Source organism: Neovison vison, chromosome 8, assembly GCF_020171115.1.
Source record: "Neovison vison isolate M4711 chromosome 8, ASM_NN_V1, whole genome shotgun sequence".
Taxonomy (NCBI): domain Eukaryota; kingdom Metazoa; phylum Chordata; class Mammalia; order Carnivora; family Mustelidae; genus Neogale; species Neogale vison.
In genome coordinates, this window is record NC_058098.1 from 112,640,037 (window position 1) to 112,660,536 (window position 20,500).

Genomic DNA, 20,500 nt, shown 5'->3' on the forward strand with positions numbered 1-20,500 from the left:
GCAAAATCCACTTAATAAAACTTTGCATAAATACTTTTTCATTGTCCCTGTGTTGACAGTTTATTATGTGAGGAGTTTTTGTTCTGCCCTAGTACTTTGTATGTTTGTATTAAACAAGCTAACTCACTTACGTTTACAAATAAATCATCTCACAATAGACCATAGATTTAATAGTAGAGAAATACTTTTGATGGTTTTTCTTAATGAAGATAAACCCAGTTTAAGACAGTATTAAATATAAAGCAACTTCTTTCTGGGCGCCTGGATGGCTCAGTTTGTTAAGTGGCTGCCTTCAGCTCAGGTCATAATCCCAGGGTCCTGTGTTCGAGTCCCTCATTGGGCTCCCTGCTTGGTGGGGAGTCTGCTTCTCCCACTGCCTCTACCTGCCACTGTGCCTACTTGTGCTCTCTATCTCTCTGTCAGATAAATAAAAATCTTTAAAACAAAACAAAAACAGTTTTTGCTACTTTGATAATATACTGCTGTATGGCTTGTAATAAGTCACTGCCCCTCACTCTGCCTAATTTTCTCAATGTAGCCAATGAATTCCCAATTCTATTGTGGATTTTTTATGTCTAGCATAAAATAGGAAATGTTTATGTCATTTCAGTCTGAGACACAGCAATAGACACATTTTTCAAAATTAAAAACTATGGCAAAAATACAGCATAAAGAACATAGTCAATAATATTGTAATAACATTGTATGGGGAAAGATGGTGACTACAATTTAACCGTGGTGAGCATTGGATAATGTATAGAATTGTCAAATTACTATTTTGTGCACCTGAAATTAATACAATGTTGTATGTCAACTATATTTCAATAATAGTTCTTTTTAAAACTATATTGCCATATCTTATTTGTTTGGAGAAATTAGATACTTTATGTGAGTATATTTTGCAAATAAACAATCAGATTTTACATGAAGTAGCTTTTACTTTGTTCTTCCCTTTTGTTATTACCTTTTCTCCTTTAATTATCCAGGGACATCATTGTGACTTTGTGCTTTAATAAAGTAAAGCCCTTAGAGGCCTTGGTATGTTTCATTTGTCCCTTCATTCTCTCCCTTCCCTGCCCACATCCCAATCTATTTTGAAGTAACTGAGTAGGAGCTGCCAGAGCAAACCCGGTGCTTGGGTTTATTAAATCAGAATGCTTCATTATATTCATCAGTGGCTCTCAGACTTCAGTATGCCTCAGAATCACGTAGAGGGGCTGGTTAATACTAAATTGCTGGGCCCCCTTTCAGAACTTCAGTAAGTCTGGGGTGAGGTCCAAGAATTTGCATTTCTAATAAATGCCCCCGTGATGCTAATAATGCTGATGTGGATGGAGGGACCACTTTGAGAACCACTGGGCTTCATAATAATATGTATTAATGAGAGCAGTTACGTTTTTCCTTCGAAGAATATGGACTGTGTTCCATGGATTCCCTTGTTTTTGCCCTAAATACTAATCACTTTCAAACTTCCGGAGCTGCCTGTCAGTTCTTATGGACTGTTTCAGAAATGAATTCCATATCTGTATTCTTAATTATTTGTACATTTTCATCTTTTTCCCTCAACCTTTTTTCCTCCATACCTGGTGTTTCGATACCCTATGTTCCACTGCACCGTGATTCTTTTTTGTGTCTCTTCTGCTAGAGAAGCCGGGCATGTCCATATGCCTAGATACGAAAGTATCTAGAGAAGTAGACACGAAAGTTAATTATTTAACCCCAGAACCAAAATAAAGGAATAGACATTTGGAAATGTCCTTTCTCCCTTTGCATTTGGGATTATATCGTTTTTAACCGTAAGGGAGACTGGAACTAATCATATCATATTGAGACTTAGGTAATGAAATTATATCGCTGATTTACTTATTTTTCTCCCATATAAATATCATCTTGTTTTAAATGTCTTCTAAAATGAGTGTCTGTTAAAAATAAATTTCTTTTTTAAGACTAGCCCATTGATAAGACAGGTTACATAGTTAATTATGTACATATTTGTGTTACTATTTTATCTGTTATCTTTTGTAAACTTTGCACTTTTTTTTTTTTTAAACCAGCTATTCCCCCGAAGGTGTACATGGTTATACGTAATGAACAATTGCTTACTATCAATATCTGGTAAGTCTTAGTTTTTACATATCTTAAAATTTTTCCTATTTATGTTACTAGCTTTTATTATCCTGGTTATTTTTCTTTACAGGTAAAGCTTCTCAGCTTTATTCCCATAATTTACCAGGGCTTTTTGATTATGCAAGACAAATGCAGAAGTTACCTGTGGCTATTCCAGCACACAAACTCCCTGACAGGATACTGCCAAGGTAACTGTACATTTACTTATGTGTCATCCTTAGGTATAGTACGTTAATTAATTCTAAATAACAGTTATACTACAGAAATTGAAAAAAGCACTCAGTTTGGGTTAGTAGAAATCATTTGTAATGAAAAAACTGTGAGAGGTAATATATTTTCACAAGAACTGGAAGCACCTCTAGAATTTTAAAACTGATGTTTTTCACAAGATTAAAACTAATTTTTTTCTATGATTTGCTAATAATTTTCCATCCCATACAGTGCTTTTGACATACTGTGTTAATTTTAAATAAAGTGAATTTTTTTCAAAGTACAGTTTTTAAACTTAGAAAATCAAAATGATTTATTAAATCAAGGTTTTCACATTAGAAAATAGTTACTTAGGAATTGAGGGTTTTGTTTTTCTACTTTCGGGAATATTTCATTTTGCTCTCTCTTCCTTTGGTTATTATCATGTTGTGCCTCATTTGTTGACCAAAAGGTCTTTGGAGTCTAGTATAAATTGTATTTTAAGAAAACATTGTACTGTAGCCATTCTTCCTTTACCATCTCAGTTGTAGAGCAACTAATCTACACCCTTGGCTTTCAAGTACCTTGAAAAGCTGTTGTTCTCAATTGCTGAGTTTACAGTAGAGTTAAAATTTGCCCCATTACGCAAAAGACTTTAAACTTAACCTTTTTGATGAAAATCATTTAAAAATTATACTTCTTGCTTTTCTGTCTTCTTAAAAGATTACATTGAGTTTAACTGGATCTTTTCATGATGACTCAGAGTTGCAACTCTGGACTTGATTTATGATACTTACATTATAATATCTACAACTGGAGTTAGCTATTATCAACCCCAAGAATGGGGTCAGGGAGTTCCTTTCTTCAGATAGTGTTTGTCTCTCCCTCTTTTTCTCCCAGCTGCCACTTGGTGCTGTTGATTTTCTGTCTTCATATATAGCACATCTCCATCTAGTTGTCTGACTTGATAATCCTAAATTCCTCTGCCATGGAAACTGACCACCAAGCTTTTAAAGTATATGTAGGGAGGGCATCTGGGTGGCTCAGTCGTTAAGTGTCTGCCTTCAGCTCAGGTCAGGATCCCAGGGTCCAGGGATTGAGTCCTGCATCAAGCTCCCTGCTCATTGGGGAGCCTGCTTCTCCCTATCCCTCTGCCGCTTACCCTGCTCATGCTCTCTCTCTGTCAAATAAATGAAATCTCTAATAAAAATAAAAATATATGTGAGGTACAAGAGCCCTCCAAGGAGTATAAAGCACATAAATTTTAATGTATTCACTTATTTTTATATCATTTTGTCAGAGACATTTGGAGCTTATTTGAGCTTATTTGTAGCTGTGTTCAATTTTTCAAATTTTACTGAATATATCAGATGTGCAGAAAGTTTCCTAGTATACACATGAGACAGAATTGAATGATGTATTACCTCTTCCTTTAAGGAATTTCCATAGAAGAAGATGCTACCTCTAAGAGTACTTTAGATCTGAGCTGTTATGTCACGTAACTTTGTGATAGTCAGTCTTCAGTGTTAGTAACACTCAGCAGTGTTTCCTTCTCACTTTCTCCAGTTTTGTTATCAAGAAATCAGTTGTTGTAAAATCTACTCTCAATTCTCTCATTTACTGGCTGGAAATCTGAGAACTTTTTTTGCATGATAAAATTTTGTGTGTGTATTAGTACCAGCTCTTCTACTGTACAGTGAACACAAATTAAACTTCTTTGAGCATCTTGTAATGTCCTGTGGTTCTCATTATAAATCTAGGTACTCACTGTCTGGTACTGTAAAGCTGCTTTAGGAAAGAGTAGGCTTTGGGATTTAGTTAGACTTGATAAATCCTGCCTTGTTCACTTAGTAGGTTTGGGACCTTGAATAAATTATACAACCTCTCATCTGTAAAATGGAACCAGTATACCTATCTTGTAAAGTTGTTTTTAAAATGATATATTATGTATGTATAGTATTTCCCATGGTTTCTGGCACCTGCTAGTGCCGGAGATCTTACTAAGATCTCTTACTAAGCAGATCTGTTGTCATCATTATTAGGCAAGGTAATTTGAGCAATGTCTGTAACATAACCTAAAATAGCTTACAATAAATAGACTGAGAATGTTGGTTCACTTCAGATTCTAGTTAGCTGGGTGCTGGTAAATAAATTTTACTGCCTTATTGTAAAATCATGACTTAAAAGTAAGGTAAGTCTATATAGATCACTGGAGAAAATTATAAAATTTTGATAGTATTTCAGTGTGCTGCTCACAGCTGTTTTGAGTAGTTTCATTATTGTTAACCCTCAGTTGTACTTAGTAGTTGATCTTGCATTGACTGCGTAGTATTCTTTACAGTCTTTCAGAACCTCGGCAGTCAGTTAATCCTCCTGGGTTTTGACAGATTCAGTAACTTAACCCGTTAAGTAACCTTGGAACCCAGGGGACAATTTCCTAAGTGTGGACCGGGGAGCATTAAGTTTGTTGCAGTGGAAATGTATCAAGACTTTGATTCAGATTTTTTTTAAACCCTAAAAAGCACTTTGGTTCAAGCAGTTTACTTAATTTAAAGGTATGGGGAATTTTTGTTTTGTTTTAAGCTATATGAAATTTCACTGTATGTAAGGGGTATTTTTATAAATATTAATATAATGCATGAATTGGAACATAAAACTCTTCCCAATATTAATGTAGTTGACGGGAACAATAGGTGCTTTAACCCAAAATTTGAATTCAAGGTATTCTAGATCATCATTGTCATTTAGTGCCTCAGTATCTGATGAATTAGTCATTGTTTAGGTACCATAATATTAACCAAATTCTAATTCACACAGATAATGTACTTACAAGTGGTAACATTTTAACAGCTTCTCTTGCAAGCTCAGAATACTTTTTAGTGAAACTGATCCAGAATTATAAAAGAAGTAGATTTCTTTTTTTGAAGTTGAATCACTATGAACACTACATTTAGACTTAGGACACTAGATTAGAATTCTTTCTTCCTAGAATTGCTAACTGTATGACCTTGAGGAAATTATTAAATCTAACCCTCAGATTTCTGTGCTATGACCTATCTTGTGGCATTATCAGAGGGACTGACACAGAACATGTGAAATTCATGGCAAACAATAAGGTCTTATTTGTAAATGTTAGCAATAGTTATTAAAGATTTTTAAAATATAAACATCAGCATATAAAACATATTAAAAGCTAAAGTTACAATACCTCAGCATTATATGCTTTGTTATTACTCAGCTGCCAATTGTACGGTGACAGGAACACCCATCAAGATTATTCTGAGCTTGTTTGGAATGGTATTGAACATCACATGCATGCTTTACTATTTTATTACCAGCAAAGCACAGCTCTGTTTTGTTTTGTTTTAAAGACATGCAGAACAATGACCTCTAATCTGTGGCACATTTACAATTGTAAAAGAAATTTAAATATGTGTACAGAAATGGGGAAGTATAATTTGACATTTGTGTAACCTTACACTAACAGTCTGTTTTATCAACTTTCATTATAAAAGACATTTAAGTTTATGTATATTTTTTTAATTTTAGTTTTAAAAAATTTTTCATACTAAGTTTGAATCAGATATTTGCAGAACCCCTAAAGGACCTTTGCCAGAAAATCTATATCCCATTCTTCCTGAGTAGAGAAATAAAAATATCTAAAAAAAAAGTTCTTAAAAATTGTTTTAGTGGTAAGACATTTTACATAGCTTCAGCTTATTATATGTGCTAAAAATATATTTCCTCAGTTTATGGCTTTTTACTTTCTTTGTGGTATCTTTTGGTAAACCAAAGTTTATATTCAACAAATTCATTCAACAAATTGCCACCTGTAGTTTGTGGTGGTAGGGATCCATCCATGAAAAAGTATCAAAGTTTATTAATATTATCCTGTTTAATTTGTCCTTTTTGCATTTTTTAAAGAAATCCCAAGGTCTCTTCTTCTAAATCTGAATATTTTATAGTCTTATTTTTCCATACTTTAATAAATCCTTAATCTACTTGGAGTTGGTTGGAGGAGGGATGAGAAACAGGTCAAATGTATTCTTATTTTTAATAGATGACCTAGTAGATTTAACAACTCATCCTTTCTGCACTGATCTGTAATGATACCATTATCATATACTAACTTCACCTACATGTGTTATATATTCATTTTCATTTACATTTAGGAAATTTGCTGTATCAGCAAAAATCCCTGAAACCAAGTGGTGTCAGAAATGTTGTGTTGGTAAGTAAACTGTTCCATAACATGTAGCTCTCCTGCTTTGCAGAATAGATAAGAAAATAGTGTGGGGCTTGTTTTTAAGTCTAGTGTAAAACAGTCCTTCTCCAGGCATTCTGCCAGTTGTAGTTTATTTTTCCCCCTTAGGTAAAACAAATGTCTTGCCCATTCAGTTTCCATGTAAACTAAACCTAATATAGTACCTTGCACGTAACAGTTGTTTTGCAGATAATTTATTGACTGGATAAATGGAGAAAGTAGGATGACTTTTATTACAGCACTTTATCATACCCTGTTCTCCAGGGGTCCTGCTCCTTATCCACTCACATGCTGCTCGGTAATGGCTTAAGAACTGCATTTATTCATTCAGCGTATATTTTCATGCCCTTAATATGTAAAACCTTTTGCCTGTGATGTGGAAGCTGTAGTTTCCCTGTTCACACACCACGATCCTAAAGTCTTCTTCCTCCCCCACCACAACCAGCTGTTTTATTTGCATGTGGCAAAAGCAAAAAAGAGTTGCCTTGCCTTGCCTTAAAAACCTCTGACGTTTTATTACTTGTAAACCTATATTTTGAGAGTTGAGTAGTAATGTCTTCATGTAGCTAGAACCAAAGCATCACTGCCTCTGAACATTACCACCAAAAGCACCCTTAGTCACCTGTGCCTCGGTGTGCCATAGTCTCTCAGTTTGGCGGCTTCTCCCCAGATGTACTGCGGAGCCTTCCTTCAGGATCTTGCTGCCGCACCTAATCTCCCTGCTGCTGTACGTGAAACCTAGAATCTTTCTTCCCACTGCCAGACCCCATAATAACCACCTGTTTCGTCTTTGCATAAGACAAAAGTCCTGCTCATGGTGGAGGAGGTTGCATAAGACAAAAGTCCTGCTCGTGGTGGAGGAGGTTCCAGCTCTTACTGAAAATGTTTTCACCCTGCAGTCTAATTGGGAAATTGAACTCCGGCCAGCTGATGTTCGTTTGTGTCAGAGCATGCGACTGCTGTTGTTAGGACTTTCTGTATGATAAGACAACTTACATATACTTTTTTGCCTTGACAGTGCGAAATCCTTACACAGGCCATAAGTACCTATGTGGGGCACTTCAGACTAGCATTGTTTTATTAGAATGGGTTGAACCAATGCAGAAATTTATGTTAATTAAGGTAAGCATGAAAAGCAACCTCAGTCATTCTTAGTATAAAAGCTTCATTAAGTTAATTTTCCTATTCTTTCAAAAACAAAAAAACATTTTTTTCTTTTTTCCCCGTTTCTTCTCAAGCTAATTTCATGACTTTGTTTTGTGTGGCAGGGTAGTGAAAAGCTGCCTGACTGTAAGGAAATCAGTTGGTCAGATAGAAGTTTTAGAAGAGACTAGAGAAATAGTTCAGGGAAATGGCAGTAGGAGTGAGAAATAGCCTCTCACAGACAGTCTGGTGTCCAGAACAGGAGGTGTGAAGAAGCAGTGGGGTGTTGTTTGAATATATTCTCTGGTTGACCCACTCCATCACAGAGAAACAACCTACAGGTTGGCATTTGGCCTAAGAAGACTAGGGATAACCATAGAGAGAGGGAACTTATTTACTTGAATTCTGTGCTTAACTGTTAATTTGCCCAGGCCTTCCCATGTATGGGTTATTTGGGGTGGGGGGGGGTGCGTGCCTAAGTTTCTCTAGAATCTTTAATTAATGAATATTCTTTAAAATATTTAATATTACTCAGCTGTAACTTAAAATTGGAGGAAAAACTAATAAAATGGTTCACTCACACCAGGGAAATACCAAATAGATTTTTTAAAGCTTATTTCTTTGCTATTTAATATAAATTAAGTAGTCTTATTTCCTGAGCATTTGAGATCTCCCTGGAACTTGGGGTCAGAATATAACTGGAGTGGATTCTTCCTAAATTTTACAGTACAGCATTAAGGTATTTGAAGTATTGGATTCCTGTTATTTAAATTTCTATAAGTGATTAAGGAATCTGGTTTCAATTTCATACCACTATTTATTAACCTCAACATTAATAGGGCTAAAGAAATGGAAAAATAGCTTCAAGAGATTTGAACCCATTGAGGTGCTATTGCCACAAATCACTGAAACAAAAATTGTTTAAATCAAAAGCTGAAGGGGAAAAGTAAGTAACCGTATAAACTGTCTAAAGCAGAGCTTCTGGATACAGCCCATTTATGGCAAAAAACTGTTTCGTTCTTAGCTCCTCTTTGTTCTTGCCTATTTGACAAAAGCATACCTTCTCCTAGATGGGAGTGGTCAAGTGCACGCCATTTGATATTTCTGCAAACCTTCCCTTCCCTGTCTTCTTCCTACCATTCCCCCTTTAGTCTATTTTAGATATATCCTCTCTATTCCTTTCATTCCTAACCTCTGTCAGAATGAAAAATAGTTTCATTAGATCAGTGTTCAGAGATACAGTCTGATTAAACCTAAGGATGAATGAATTTTTTGTGTTACCTGATATGTTATACCACTTATCCCAACATAATGGAAGACCATTCTCCCTGTTAAAGGGATTTTAGGTATGAAGAACATGCAGGAGAAAATATATACTTAGAAGATATGGGGAGCATAAAAATTACCCATCCACATCTTCTCTTTTCCATGACTTCTGTAGTCCAGGGGAGCCTGGCTCTGACTCATTTAATGAGGCCTGTTGCTAGTGTTCTAAGATACTATAAGTAACTTAAAATGCAGTCTCCCTCAAGACTTCTCGCCTTCCCATTTTTCTTAAACTCCCTGAGCTCTCTGTAGGCTCTTACCCTGAATCTTAACCCAATTCTCCTTCCCCTGTCTCTCTCAAGATATTGTGGGTATTTTGTTTCTGTATTTGACTTTATTGTGACTAGTGTTTATGATGTTTCTATTCTACAGTCTTAAAAGATGTGTTCAAAAACATTTTTATCCTTTCTGTAGTCTTCCTTCCTCTTAATGACATTTTTGACAGTTTTTGCTTCATTAGACTACATTTTCATCAGAAGTAAAAGTTAGAAATTAAAGACCTTGCCAACAAACAATTATGTATTTATTACAAACCAAGCAAAACTACAGAGACAAAAATAAGATGTAGTCACTGGCCTCAAGGACCAACACCATTAGTAATTGGATTTAGAGCTCTTAGACAGAATTCTCTTCTATTAATGACTTAACAATACTTATTAGAAGCTAAATAGAATTATTCACAATCTCTTGGTTTTCTTATTTGCTGACAAAAAAAGTTAAACAGAGGCATTTTTTCCTGATTTACTGCTCTTAATCACATTTCAAAGAGAATTATTTTAAATACTTTGCCTTATTAAAAATCTGACTGATTTTAGGCAAAGCCTATTCCCCAGGTGATGAAAGAGCTTCTAGAGAGGGGGTTTGATGAGACGTGTCTATAGCCATGGGGTGGACTTGGTCTGGCAGTCCCAGGAAAGGAGGGGATATGGATGGGAGCAGCAGGTACACAAAGAGCTTTACCTTCTAGGTGCGAGGACTACATTGTATTTTCTAACACTTCGAGAATAGTAGCTATGGTAGCCCCAATTCACCTGTTTCTTTGCTCCAGACTTCATTATCTTTAGAATTTACGAGTTGCTAGGTGAGAGAATAAATTCAGTAGCTTTGTTAAATACTAATAATGCTAACCTTTTGGGAAATAAAATGAAAATACAGCCCATTTATAAGAGTAACAGAAATATAAATATATTAACAACGGGCTTATTAAAGTATGTGTAAGACTTGATATTTTTTGGAAAAACAACTTTATTGTGAAGCACCTCAGGACTCCCCATGATCCCCGCCACCACCAAGTCAGCTCCCTTACTTTCCATTTTTACTGTATAAGCACACTCCCCTAAACATTAGAGTTAATTTTACCTGATTTTTCAACAGCGTGTAAGTGGAATCATAAAGTATGTATTCATTCGTATCTGGCATCATGTTTGTGTCGTTGTTGGGATACAGCTGTAGTCATTCATTTCATTTTCATTGCTCTAAGTTCCCATTGTGTGAAATGCTGAATATGGTGTCATTTTATCTGTCTACTGTTGATGGGCATTTGGGTTACTTCCACTTTATTTGAACAAAACTGCTGTGAACATTTTTGCATACGCCTTCTATCCACATGCACACTTATACTGGCTAGAACATATAACCAGAGCGTTATTGCAGGGCCCAGAGGAATGATTCCCAGATTCAACAGGAACAGATAACGTAGTTAACCTGTGTGGCTGCACCGTGTAGTTCATGCTCTAATCACCTCTTGAGTGTTGGGTCCATGGTCAAAGGAGCGGGACTGATACAAAGCGAAGGTCAAGCAAAGCTTTATTTTGCGCCAAGCATTGAGAATCAAACTGACTGGCCAGGGCCATCCCTTGCAAAGAGGTGAACCCTCTCATTTTTACAGACTAGCTTTTAAGGGCAAAGGCCATGTGGTTGGGCCTGGCCATGCACAGGTGACCAATGAGATTGTAACACAGAGAAAGCTGCCAGTCGTGCTAGGTCACACATAAGTGACCAATTGAGTTACAATTTACCCTATAGTAGATATTTGAACTAGCCTATCACCTTGGTCAGAATTGGTGCCCATACTCCTTGGTAGCTAGGGAGACCATATGCGCCCCCACTGATTGGATACCTCGACCGGCCTGACCCACCCTTGTATTTGGGCTTTGTTACCTGGGACTGGTTTCCAGGACTTGTTTTTAAGTAAGTTCCCTGAAGGGGGAACGATGGAGCTGCTCTGGCTAAATAGGCCCTTACAGTGAGCATTCATCTGCTCCTCTCCTGGTAACACTTGTTATTGTCAGTCATTTCATTTTAGTCATTCGGGTGGATATATAGAGTCTCTTGTAGTTTAATTTCCTGATCACTGATGATGTTAACGGTCTCCATCTATTTTTCTAAACTTACAAAATATGAACTTATTTAGTCCTCTTGTAGCAATATAAAAATAATTTCAAAGCTATGTAAAATTAAAATTGTTTTCATTGTAACTGTGAGTTTGTGAATAGTCACTTGAGCTATGAGGCTAAATTTCTCTTATTTGTGGTTTTTTTCTGTCCACTTACAAGAGGAGTGTTGCTTGCTAATTAGCATTTCAATGCTCTTACCCATGTTTGCTTGGTTGGATAAGAAGATGGAGAATAACAAGCACGTCGAAGTGGACGACAGGAGACTCTGCCACAAAGGGGTGGGCAATGCTAGGCCAGTCACCAAATTTCTGGGTCTCTGTTTCCACCTCTGAAAAGTGAGGGTTGAGCAGATGATTTATAAGTTCCCTTCCAGCTTTAATGTCCCCAAATTATGTGATTTTTGACTTAAAAAAGATTTACGGTGCTAATTTTTCTGCATATCCAAAGTTTCTGTGACAAGAAGCAATCTTTTTAGGAGAGAGTTATGTTCTATATTTTCACAGAGCTAAAAATTCTTAATGGTGTTCTCATGAAATTACTTGATTTTTATTTTCCTTTGTTTAAGATACTTTCATTTCTCTCTCCAGCATATAGATTTTCCCATACCGTGTCCACTTAGAATGTTTGAGATGCTGGTAGTCCCGGAGCAGGAGTACCCTTTAGTCTGTGTTGGTGTCAGTAGGGGGAGAGACTTCAACCAAGTGGTTCGATTTGAAACAGTCAATCCAAACTCTACCTCTTCGTGGTTTACAGAATCAGGTTTGTGATTTTTACTGAATTATTAAGGCCAATATATTTGATTTTATAAGTAATAAATTTACCATATCTCTTATTAGGCAAAAACAGTGCATAAAAATCCAATCTAGAATAACTTATTAAACTGGAAAAAGAGAAGATGGCTTGCTTTAAAATAGCGAATTTGTTTGAAGCATTTGAAACATCATGTGTTCCCCCAACCTGAGTGTGCTTCGGAATCACCCAGAGGCTTGCTGGCCCCCACTGCCAGAGCCCTCCATTCACTAGCTCTGGAGTGGGGCCCGTGAATTTTCATTTCTGTGTGTTCCCAGGTAGCGCTGATGGTGTTGATACAGCAGCCACACTTTGAGAACTACACATAGACACATATGTCCAGGCCTAGAAATGTTGATTGAAATAAAAGGAAAAACTGCATTGAGTATAGTTTATTTTCCATTATACTCCTCTGTAATTGATACACAGGTACTGTGCAATAATGTTAATAAATGTTTATTGATTTGTAACTAGGATATAAATTATAACTAAACAGCGATTTCTGAAATATTAGAGGGTACTTGAAAATAATTCTTTTATATAAGTTGTTTCCTTAAATTTTGATCTGTGTTGTCCAGTTGCATAGATCTTTCCTTCATAGTATCTTAGGAAATAATTCCAATTAATGAGCTTTTTACAGAAATTTGTTGATAGTTGAAACCTTCAATTTTGTTGTTGTAGTCAGTACATTAATAAAACTTGTGTTTCATGGTAAATAAATCTGATTGAACTTTTACACTTTAAAAAAAAGTGACCTGAACAATCTTTTTTTTCTTATGTTTAAAGCTCTGTGTTTATTACGGAGCTCTTTTTGATGTTTTTCCCTTAAAAATAACATTGTACAGTGTTTTGCTATAAAATAGTGGCTGTTTTAGAAGGCACTTTTTATATATTTAGAGAATTGGGGGGAGGAGCAAGGGGCAAGAGGGCCGGGGGAAGTTAGGGAAAATCTTAACTGGGCGTTGTGTGCAGTGCAGAGCCCGACACAGGGCTCAATCTCATGACCTGAGATCATGGCCTGAGCCAAAATCAAGAGTCACGCTTAACTGACCGAGCCACCTAGGTGCCCCTAAAAGGCAGTTTTTAAAGGTTTTGCAGAGGCCTTTTGTCAGAGTCTTTGAATTCTTAGGGAAATATTAAGAAGCCAGTTTGGCAATAAATACTGATTTTTCAGGAGTTTGTTGGAAGCCTGAATGGAAGGAAATTAAGTGTTGAGGCTTTTTTGGCAGTGAAAAAAAATGACAAACACATTCACAAAAACCTAGAATCAATTACACGACTTACTGAAGCCCAGGACAGTTGAAAGAGCTTTCCTTTAAGGATACATTGTTGAAGGGAAACATGGTTGGCCCCTGGCAACATACGTGTCTTCTGTAGCTCCCCCAAATTGTACTGCATTCTCCCTTAGACACCCATTTTCCCTCTCAGACAGTGGGTGCACTCCTGCTTTCCTGATCTCTTCTTCCCTATTTAACAGAAAGGCATTGTTGGGGGACTGGTACTTAAGTGTTAGTGAGTTTCAGTTAATGCATTTCTCCTGAGCATCTTAATTTTAAATCCTTTTCTACTAATTGTTAAATGAAGGGCTTAATCTCTGTGCAAAAGGATTTTGTACAGCTGTGGGTACCTTCCTTCTTTGGAGCTTTTTATTTCATTCTCTTAACGTAAGGAAATCCCTTTATTAGAGGTTAAAAATGATAAGTATAACTCATCTCTGGTTTTGAGATGAGGCGATAAAAATTGAGAGAGAAAGTATAGTTAGAATCATATGAAATTCTAAGCCAGTGGTTTCCTAAACTCTGCTGCAGTTAGAATCTACCTTTGGAGGCTTTTAAAACTTTCTGATGCCTCAAGTCATATACACCTCCAATTAAATAGCAAAATCTAGAGGTGGCAGGTAGGCATTGGTACTTTTTATTAAAGATCTCTAGATAATTCCAGTGTTTGGTAACTAAGTGATACAAGCAGTTAGTAAAAACTTATTTTACTTACTTTCTCCCTGGTAATACTACACTGGCTTCCTGAACTGAAGTGGATTATATATATATGTTCAGATTGTCAATTTTCACAATGTGTATAAGAGCTACAACGATCGGATTTGCAGGAGGCCTATTCCATGTTCTTTCAGCCCTGGTTGGTTACAGAAGTACCAGGTCTAAAACACATTTGAATGTCTGAAATATGGCAGTCCTTGCTGGGATGGCCTAAGACTAAACACTATGGGAAATAGAAAACGGTAGACTATAGATTATCAGACTCATTCTGCAGGAAATACAAGGCCAGAAACAAAGGCCTATGGCTCAGCAATTTCAGTTTTGATGTTCATATGAAGTTTGGGATATCCTGCTTTTCACTTTATGACAAATCATTTAAATATTCTCAGTTTTTAAGAACTTGGATAAATCATTATAGTAATAATGCCTCTTTGCATTTTGGTAATACTTCACACTTCTCAAAATACTTCAGTTTTAATTCATTTGTACTTGAAATAATTTGTTTAACTCTCATTCATTCACTCAATAAGTATTTATTGCACGTGGTACTGGGCACTTCCATATAGTGATGTACAAATCCTAGTTCCTGGCCTTCTGAGCTTAAAAGCAGAAATTATTCATAACCATAATGTGGAAGATTAGACTCCTGATTTCACATAGTAATGGAAATAATGACATCACCGGTAGGAAGGACAACGGTAGGAAGGTGGAAGGTCAGCCCTCCACCAAGTGCTCACTTCGTTTAGCACCGCATTGGAGTTTAGACCCGAGCAGACTTCTCAACCACTGCACATGTATAACTAAAAATTTAAATCCATTTCCAATTCAGTAATATTCAGAATTCTTGTTTTTACATCTCTGTGCTTTCAGTGTTACTTTATGTATAAGTTCATTGAGTTTGTTTGTGTTACAGATAGCCCACAGACAAGCGTTACTCATGTTACCCAGCTGGAGAGAGATACCATTCTTGTATGCTTGGACTGTAAGTTTTTATTTATGAGCATCTTATTTTAATATGTATTTTTAAGCTTAGTTTCTGAGTGACTCTTCCCCCTTCCACCTTCTTTAGGTTGTATAAAAATAGTAAATCTTCAAGGAAGATTAAAATCTAGCAGAAAATTATCATCTGAACTCACCTTTGATTTCCAGATTGAATCAATAGGTAAGTGAAAGTTTTGTATTTCTTGTTTGATTACAGCAAGAGCTGCTTAAAGTAACTTACCTGATAATCATCTGAAATTATAGAAAGATATTACTAAGGACACATGTTTTTTAAAATACAGGATATAATGAATATGAGGTCAGTAGCAGTCTTCACTTCATACATTCTGTGAAATAGTTTAATAATTGATATGATCTATAGTTAATGGTACCCACCTTAGAGATTTGACATTTCTTTCTTTTTTTTTTTTAAGGATTTTATTTACTTATTTGACAGACAGATCACAAGTAGGCAGAGAGGCAGGCAGAGCGAGGAAGGGAAGCAGGCTCCCCGCTGAGTAGAGAGGCTGTTGCAGGGCTCGATTTCAGGACTCTGAGATCATGACCTGAGCCAAAGACGGAGGCTTTAACCCACTGAGCCACCCAGGTGCCCTGAGATCTGACATTTCAAAAGAAATAAATAAATCTTATTTTTCATAACACAGTGATGAATTCCCATTTCCTCCAAACTCCTATAGAGTTTCCCTATAAGTACTTTAAAATTTAGGACTTACAGTACTCTCTTGTATTTTTGCTATTGTATCTGCTGATCAGAGCATTTTAGGCATCTCCATAAGGAGATCATGGAATCTCTCTGGCATTCTCACATTTTGTTTGACTAAAGTATTTTCTAAAAAAGGATTTCATACAGAATCAGTATTCTAAAATGATTAGATTCCAGAAGAATTAGGTTAAGAATGATCATATATGAGATTGTGCTGAGAAAATGAATAAGCGCTAACTCAGTATTTAACTGGACACAATTTTTTTGATCTTCATTATCAGGGAAAGATACTTGCACCTATATACGTTGGTTGAGGGTAGGGCCAAGGGCAGATAGTTCATTTGTTTTAATCCTGGATCTGTTTTTACTCTGTCCTCCAATTGGAATGTCTCTCTGCCAGCAAGCAAATGCTGATGGTAATAATGAGGGAAATCTCTTCAAGATGTTAGAAAGGAATCCATGCTTAAAAACACATAGCCAGGGCCAAAAAGCAAGACAAAGAACAGAAACTCTAAGCAGTATGCAGGCCTGAAGCCAACAGACATGCTGGGCTCCTAATGATAAAGAAGACTAAAAGTATCCCACAGGATATGGGAACCAGATTCCTTGCTTTAAAGTGCCTAGTAACCAAGACTCTCCCCACTAAGGCCTAATGGCTTTATAGGAGATTTTTATCCACCCTTGAAAAAGAGAGAGGTTCCCTATCCTGTACGAACTATTTCAGATTATTGAACAAATTAGTGTTTAACACTGATACTAAAATCAAGCAAGAGGAGTACAGAAAACAAAATTACCCAGTCTCATGAAAACAGATTTTGAAAAAATTTAAACGAAGTACTGGCAATTAGAATTCCACATCATCAAATAATAGACTTTATCTCAGGAAAGCAAGGATGGTTCATTCAGCATCAGAAAATTTGTTTATGTAATATAGCACATTACATTTCAGAGTAAAAGGTCACATAATTTTTCAGTAAATACACAACACAGAAAGAATCCAAGTTATTTATGATTTAAGAAAAAAACCAGCTTCTTAGAAAATTAGAAATAGAAGGAAATCTTCTTCATCTAGCAAAGGTTATTAAAAAATATACATACTTCAGTGGTCAAACTCTCCCATTAAAGTCAAGAACAAGATAAGAATACCTGCTGTTCTCACATTTCAACATCATCTTATAAGAAAAGACAAGAAAAGAAAAGGAAACTAAGAGAATTAGAAAAAAGTAAAAGATTCTTTTTTGCCAATAGTACAATTATCTACATAGAATGTATAGCTCTCTAAGTAAACTACTGAACCAGTAGGAGAATTTGGAGTTGCTGGATGTGACTAATACAAATGAATAGCTTTTCAGTGTGCCAGAAATTAAGAAATTTTTGATAGGAAAAAAGATCTCATTGACAATGGCAATAAAATATGTGGAAATGAATGTAATCCAAACATGTTTAAAACCATTATCTAGGAAATTCCAAATTATTGTTTAAAAACATAAAAGAACAAATGAAGAACCATACCGTGTCCATGGGTAGACGGACTACGAGAAAGGTTTCAGTTCTTTATAAGTTAAACCACACAGATGTTCTGTGCCACTTGATAAACTTATCTGAAAATTTAATGGAAGAACCAAATGCCAAGAATAATAAAATAAATAGTAAAATAAGTTAAAAAAATAAATACTTCAATACTCCTCAGTATTGAAACTTTGACAAAGCCATAGTGATTAAGACAGTGTGAGATCAACACAGAGTTAAGGAAATAGAACAGTGGCACTAGAAGAGAAGGCTCAGAAATGCACCTACATGTAAACGGAAATTCACAGCGTGATATGTCAGTGGAAAATGGTAGACATTCAGCAAATGATGCTCGTACAATTGGTTATCTGCAGGAAACAAAATTGGATGTTTTCCTCACTGGATACACACAATAATGTGTGTTTAAATATGTAAATATTAAAAACAAAACAAATATTTTTATTAAGTACATATGCCTGTGTCCCATTAATTCTTTTTCTAGAATTAGAAAATTTTGCACCTGTATTCAAAAAGAGGCACAGAGTGTTTATTATAGATGGTAATAACAAAAAACTAGAAACAACTTAAATGTTCATCAGATCACATGTATGAAAGTTGGAAACATTTAGTATAAAGTTTGATATTGTGTAGTAGTAATAAAAACGGGCATGAGAATGACAGACCCTAAATTTATAATAGTAGTTATGTCAGGGAGGAAGGAAGGACTGGAATGGGATTATAGGGGGTTGTAAATGGATGCCAGCTGTATTTGGTTTTATTTAAAACAAAAGGCAAATATGGTAAAATGTTAAGATTTGGTAGTTATGTGGTGGATACATAGGTTTCTGTGCTATTTTCATATTTTTAAAATACCTTATTTCAAATATTTCCATTTTATCAAAACAAAAATTTTAATAAACAAAACAATATTTTTGAAGAAGTTTCTTTTTTCTTGCCTAAAAGATGAATAAAGCCTGTCTGGTATATGTATGCTTTAAATTTCAAAAGTAAAGATGCCATGTAAATATGGAATAGCTGACATTAGTTATTAAATGAAGTATTACTATGCAAGATAGAGGGACAAAATGATGCTTATTGGTTGAACTTTTGTACTATTAACAGTAACTGAGCTGTTCTTGCCTGCTAGTTTGCCTACAAGACAGTGTGCTAGCTTTCTGGAAACACGGAATGCAAGGTAGAAGTTTTAGATCTAATGAGGTAAGTAATCTTTTAAATACTGTGTACGTTAGGGTTGCCTGGTTGCTTAGTTGGTTAAGCCTTTGCCTTCGGCTCAGGTCGTGATCTCAGGGTCCTGGGATCGAGCCCCACTTCCTGCTCCCTGCTCAGCAGGGAGTCTGCTTTTCCCTCTGCCCATCCACCTGCTGCAGCTCATGGTCTCTGTCTCTCTCTCAAATAAATAAATTAAAAACATCACTTAGAACAACAGCATAGACTCTGATTCTTTCTGTCTTGAGGCACCTTTCTATTTTGTATTTCAGAAATAATGACCAGAGTGGGCTTATAGGTAAAGGATTGCACATTACTTTTCAGCCACTATGTCTCCTGTCTCTCTTAGCCTGATTCACTTGACATTTGTAAGATTCTTCCCCCCCTTTTAATAATAGACACCTTGGTAAAGACATGCCAATTGTATATTCTGATTGGTTTAAGATTTTATTTTATTCATTCATTCATCATTTTTTTTTTTTAATTTTAGAAAAAGAAAGCATGAGAAGGAGAGGGACAAAGGGCGAGACAATCCCAAGCAGACTCTGAGTTGAGTGCAAAACCCAACACAGGGCTTGATCTCATGACCCTGAGATCATGACCTGAGCTGAAACCAAGAGTCAGGCTCTGACTGAGCCACCCAGGAACCCTGCCCCGTTTCTTCCTACCTTAATTTAACTTCAGAAACAGTTTAACTCCCAGCTCCCAAGTCCTAGGACATACTCAGTTCTGCTCAGCATTTCCACCAGAAAGTGCTGAGCTTCCAAATGTGAGCAAGATGTGGTACTTTCCCCCAGGAATATCACAGGCAAGTGAAATCATCAGAAATTCTCCCAGGACCCCCAAAACCAACCTCGGTAGTATAACTTTCACTTGAGCATTAAAGGGAAAGGAGAACCTTAGGTGCCTCAAGAAAAAAGTAGCTCATTTGTGTCCTAACCTGTCATTCTAAGCTCAGAGTATTTCTTCTAAGCACATGGACATTATAATAGCAGAGTGACCATGAGCATGGGTTCCAGAGTTGAAACACTGGGTTCAGGTCTCCACCCTGCTGTTTTGTAACCGTAGCCATGGCGTATCACTTAACTTCTCTTTGCCTTTACTTCCCATTTGTGAATTGAGGATAACAAAATGGTACTTACTTCATTGGTTATTAAGATTAATTGAAAGAAAGCATATAATGTGCTCGGCATAATGCCGGGCTTACAGTAGGTATTCAGGAAAAGAGGGGCACCTTGGTGGCCAGTCAGTAGAGCATGCATGTGACTTTGACCATAGGGTTGTAAGTTCGAGCCCCATTTGGGTTGTAGAGACTACTTAAAAATAAAATCTTTGTAGAAAAGAAAAGAAACTTCGTAGCTAATAGGTTTCTAGTAGTTATTCCCACAAGAGGGCTTCTCAGGAAGATGTTTTAAAATCACCTGGGGGAATTGAGCAGGGAGATAAAAACAGTCTAATAAACACTAGGCAGAGAAAGAAAGACACCATAGGCAGGATACCAGAGAGCAGTTTAAGAAAAAGAAGTCCAAAAAAGCACTTGCGCTGAGGGGCTTTTTCTTTTCTTTTCTTTTTTTAAAGATTGTAATTATTTAAGGGAGACAGAAAGAGCACAAGCAGGTGAAGGGACAGAGAGAGAGGAGGAAGCAGGCTCCCCTCTGAGCAGAGAGTCCGATGTGGGACTCGATCCCAGAACCCTGAGATCAAGACCTGAGCCGAAGGCAGATGCTTACCCCACTGAGCCACCCAGGAGTCCCTGAGGGGCTTTTTCAAACTGTGCTGGCAGCCCTTACTAAATACTGCTCCAAAAGTGTTGTGTCCTTCTAATAGACAA

General features: G+C 36.4%; 1 protein-coding gene across 7 annotated transcripts in view; it reads left to right on the top strand.

Moving 5' to 3' along the window:
• MAP4K3 (mitogen-activated protein kinase kinase kinase kinase 3) overlaps positions 1-20,500 on the top strand; it is a 191,497-nt gene that overhangs the window by 167,873 nt on the left and 3,124 nt on the right. For all 7 annotated transcript variants that reach the window (XM_044261698.1, XM_044261700.1, XM_044261696.1 and 4 more), the window contains 8 exons: positions 2,055-2,115; positions 2,198-2,315; positions 6,489-6,547; positions 7,599-7,702; positions 12,033-12,204; positions 15,142-15,210; positions 15,298-15,390; positions 18,590-18,660. In XM_044261698.1, coding sequence (XP_044117633.1) covers positions 2,055-2,115; positions 2,198-2,315; positions 6,489-6,547; positions 7,599-7,702; positions 12,033-12,204; positions 15,142-15,210; positions 15,298-15,390; positions 18,590-18,660 — 747 coding nt within the window. The remainder of the gene's footprint in view (positions 1-2,054; positions 2,116-2,197; positions 2,316-6,488; positions 6,548-7,598; positions 7,703-12,032; positions 12,205-15,141; positions 15,211-15,297; positions 15,391-18,589; positions 18,661-20,500) is intronic.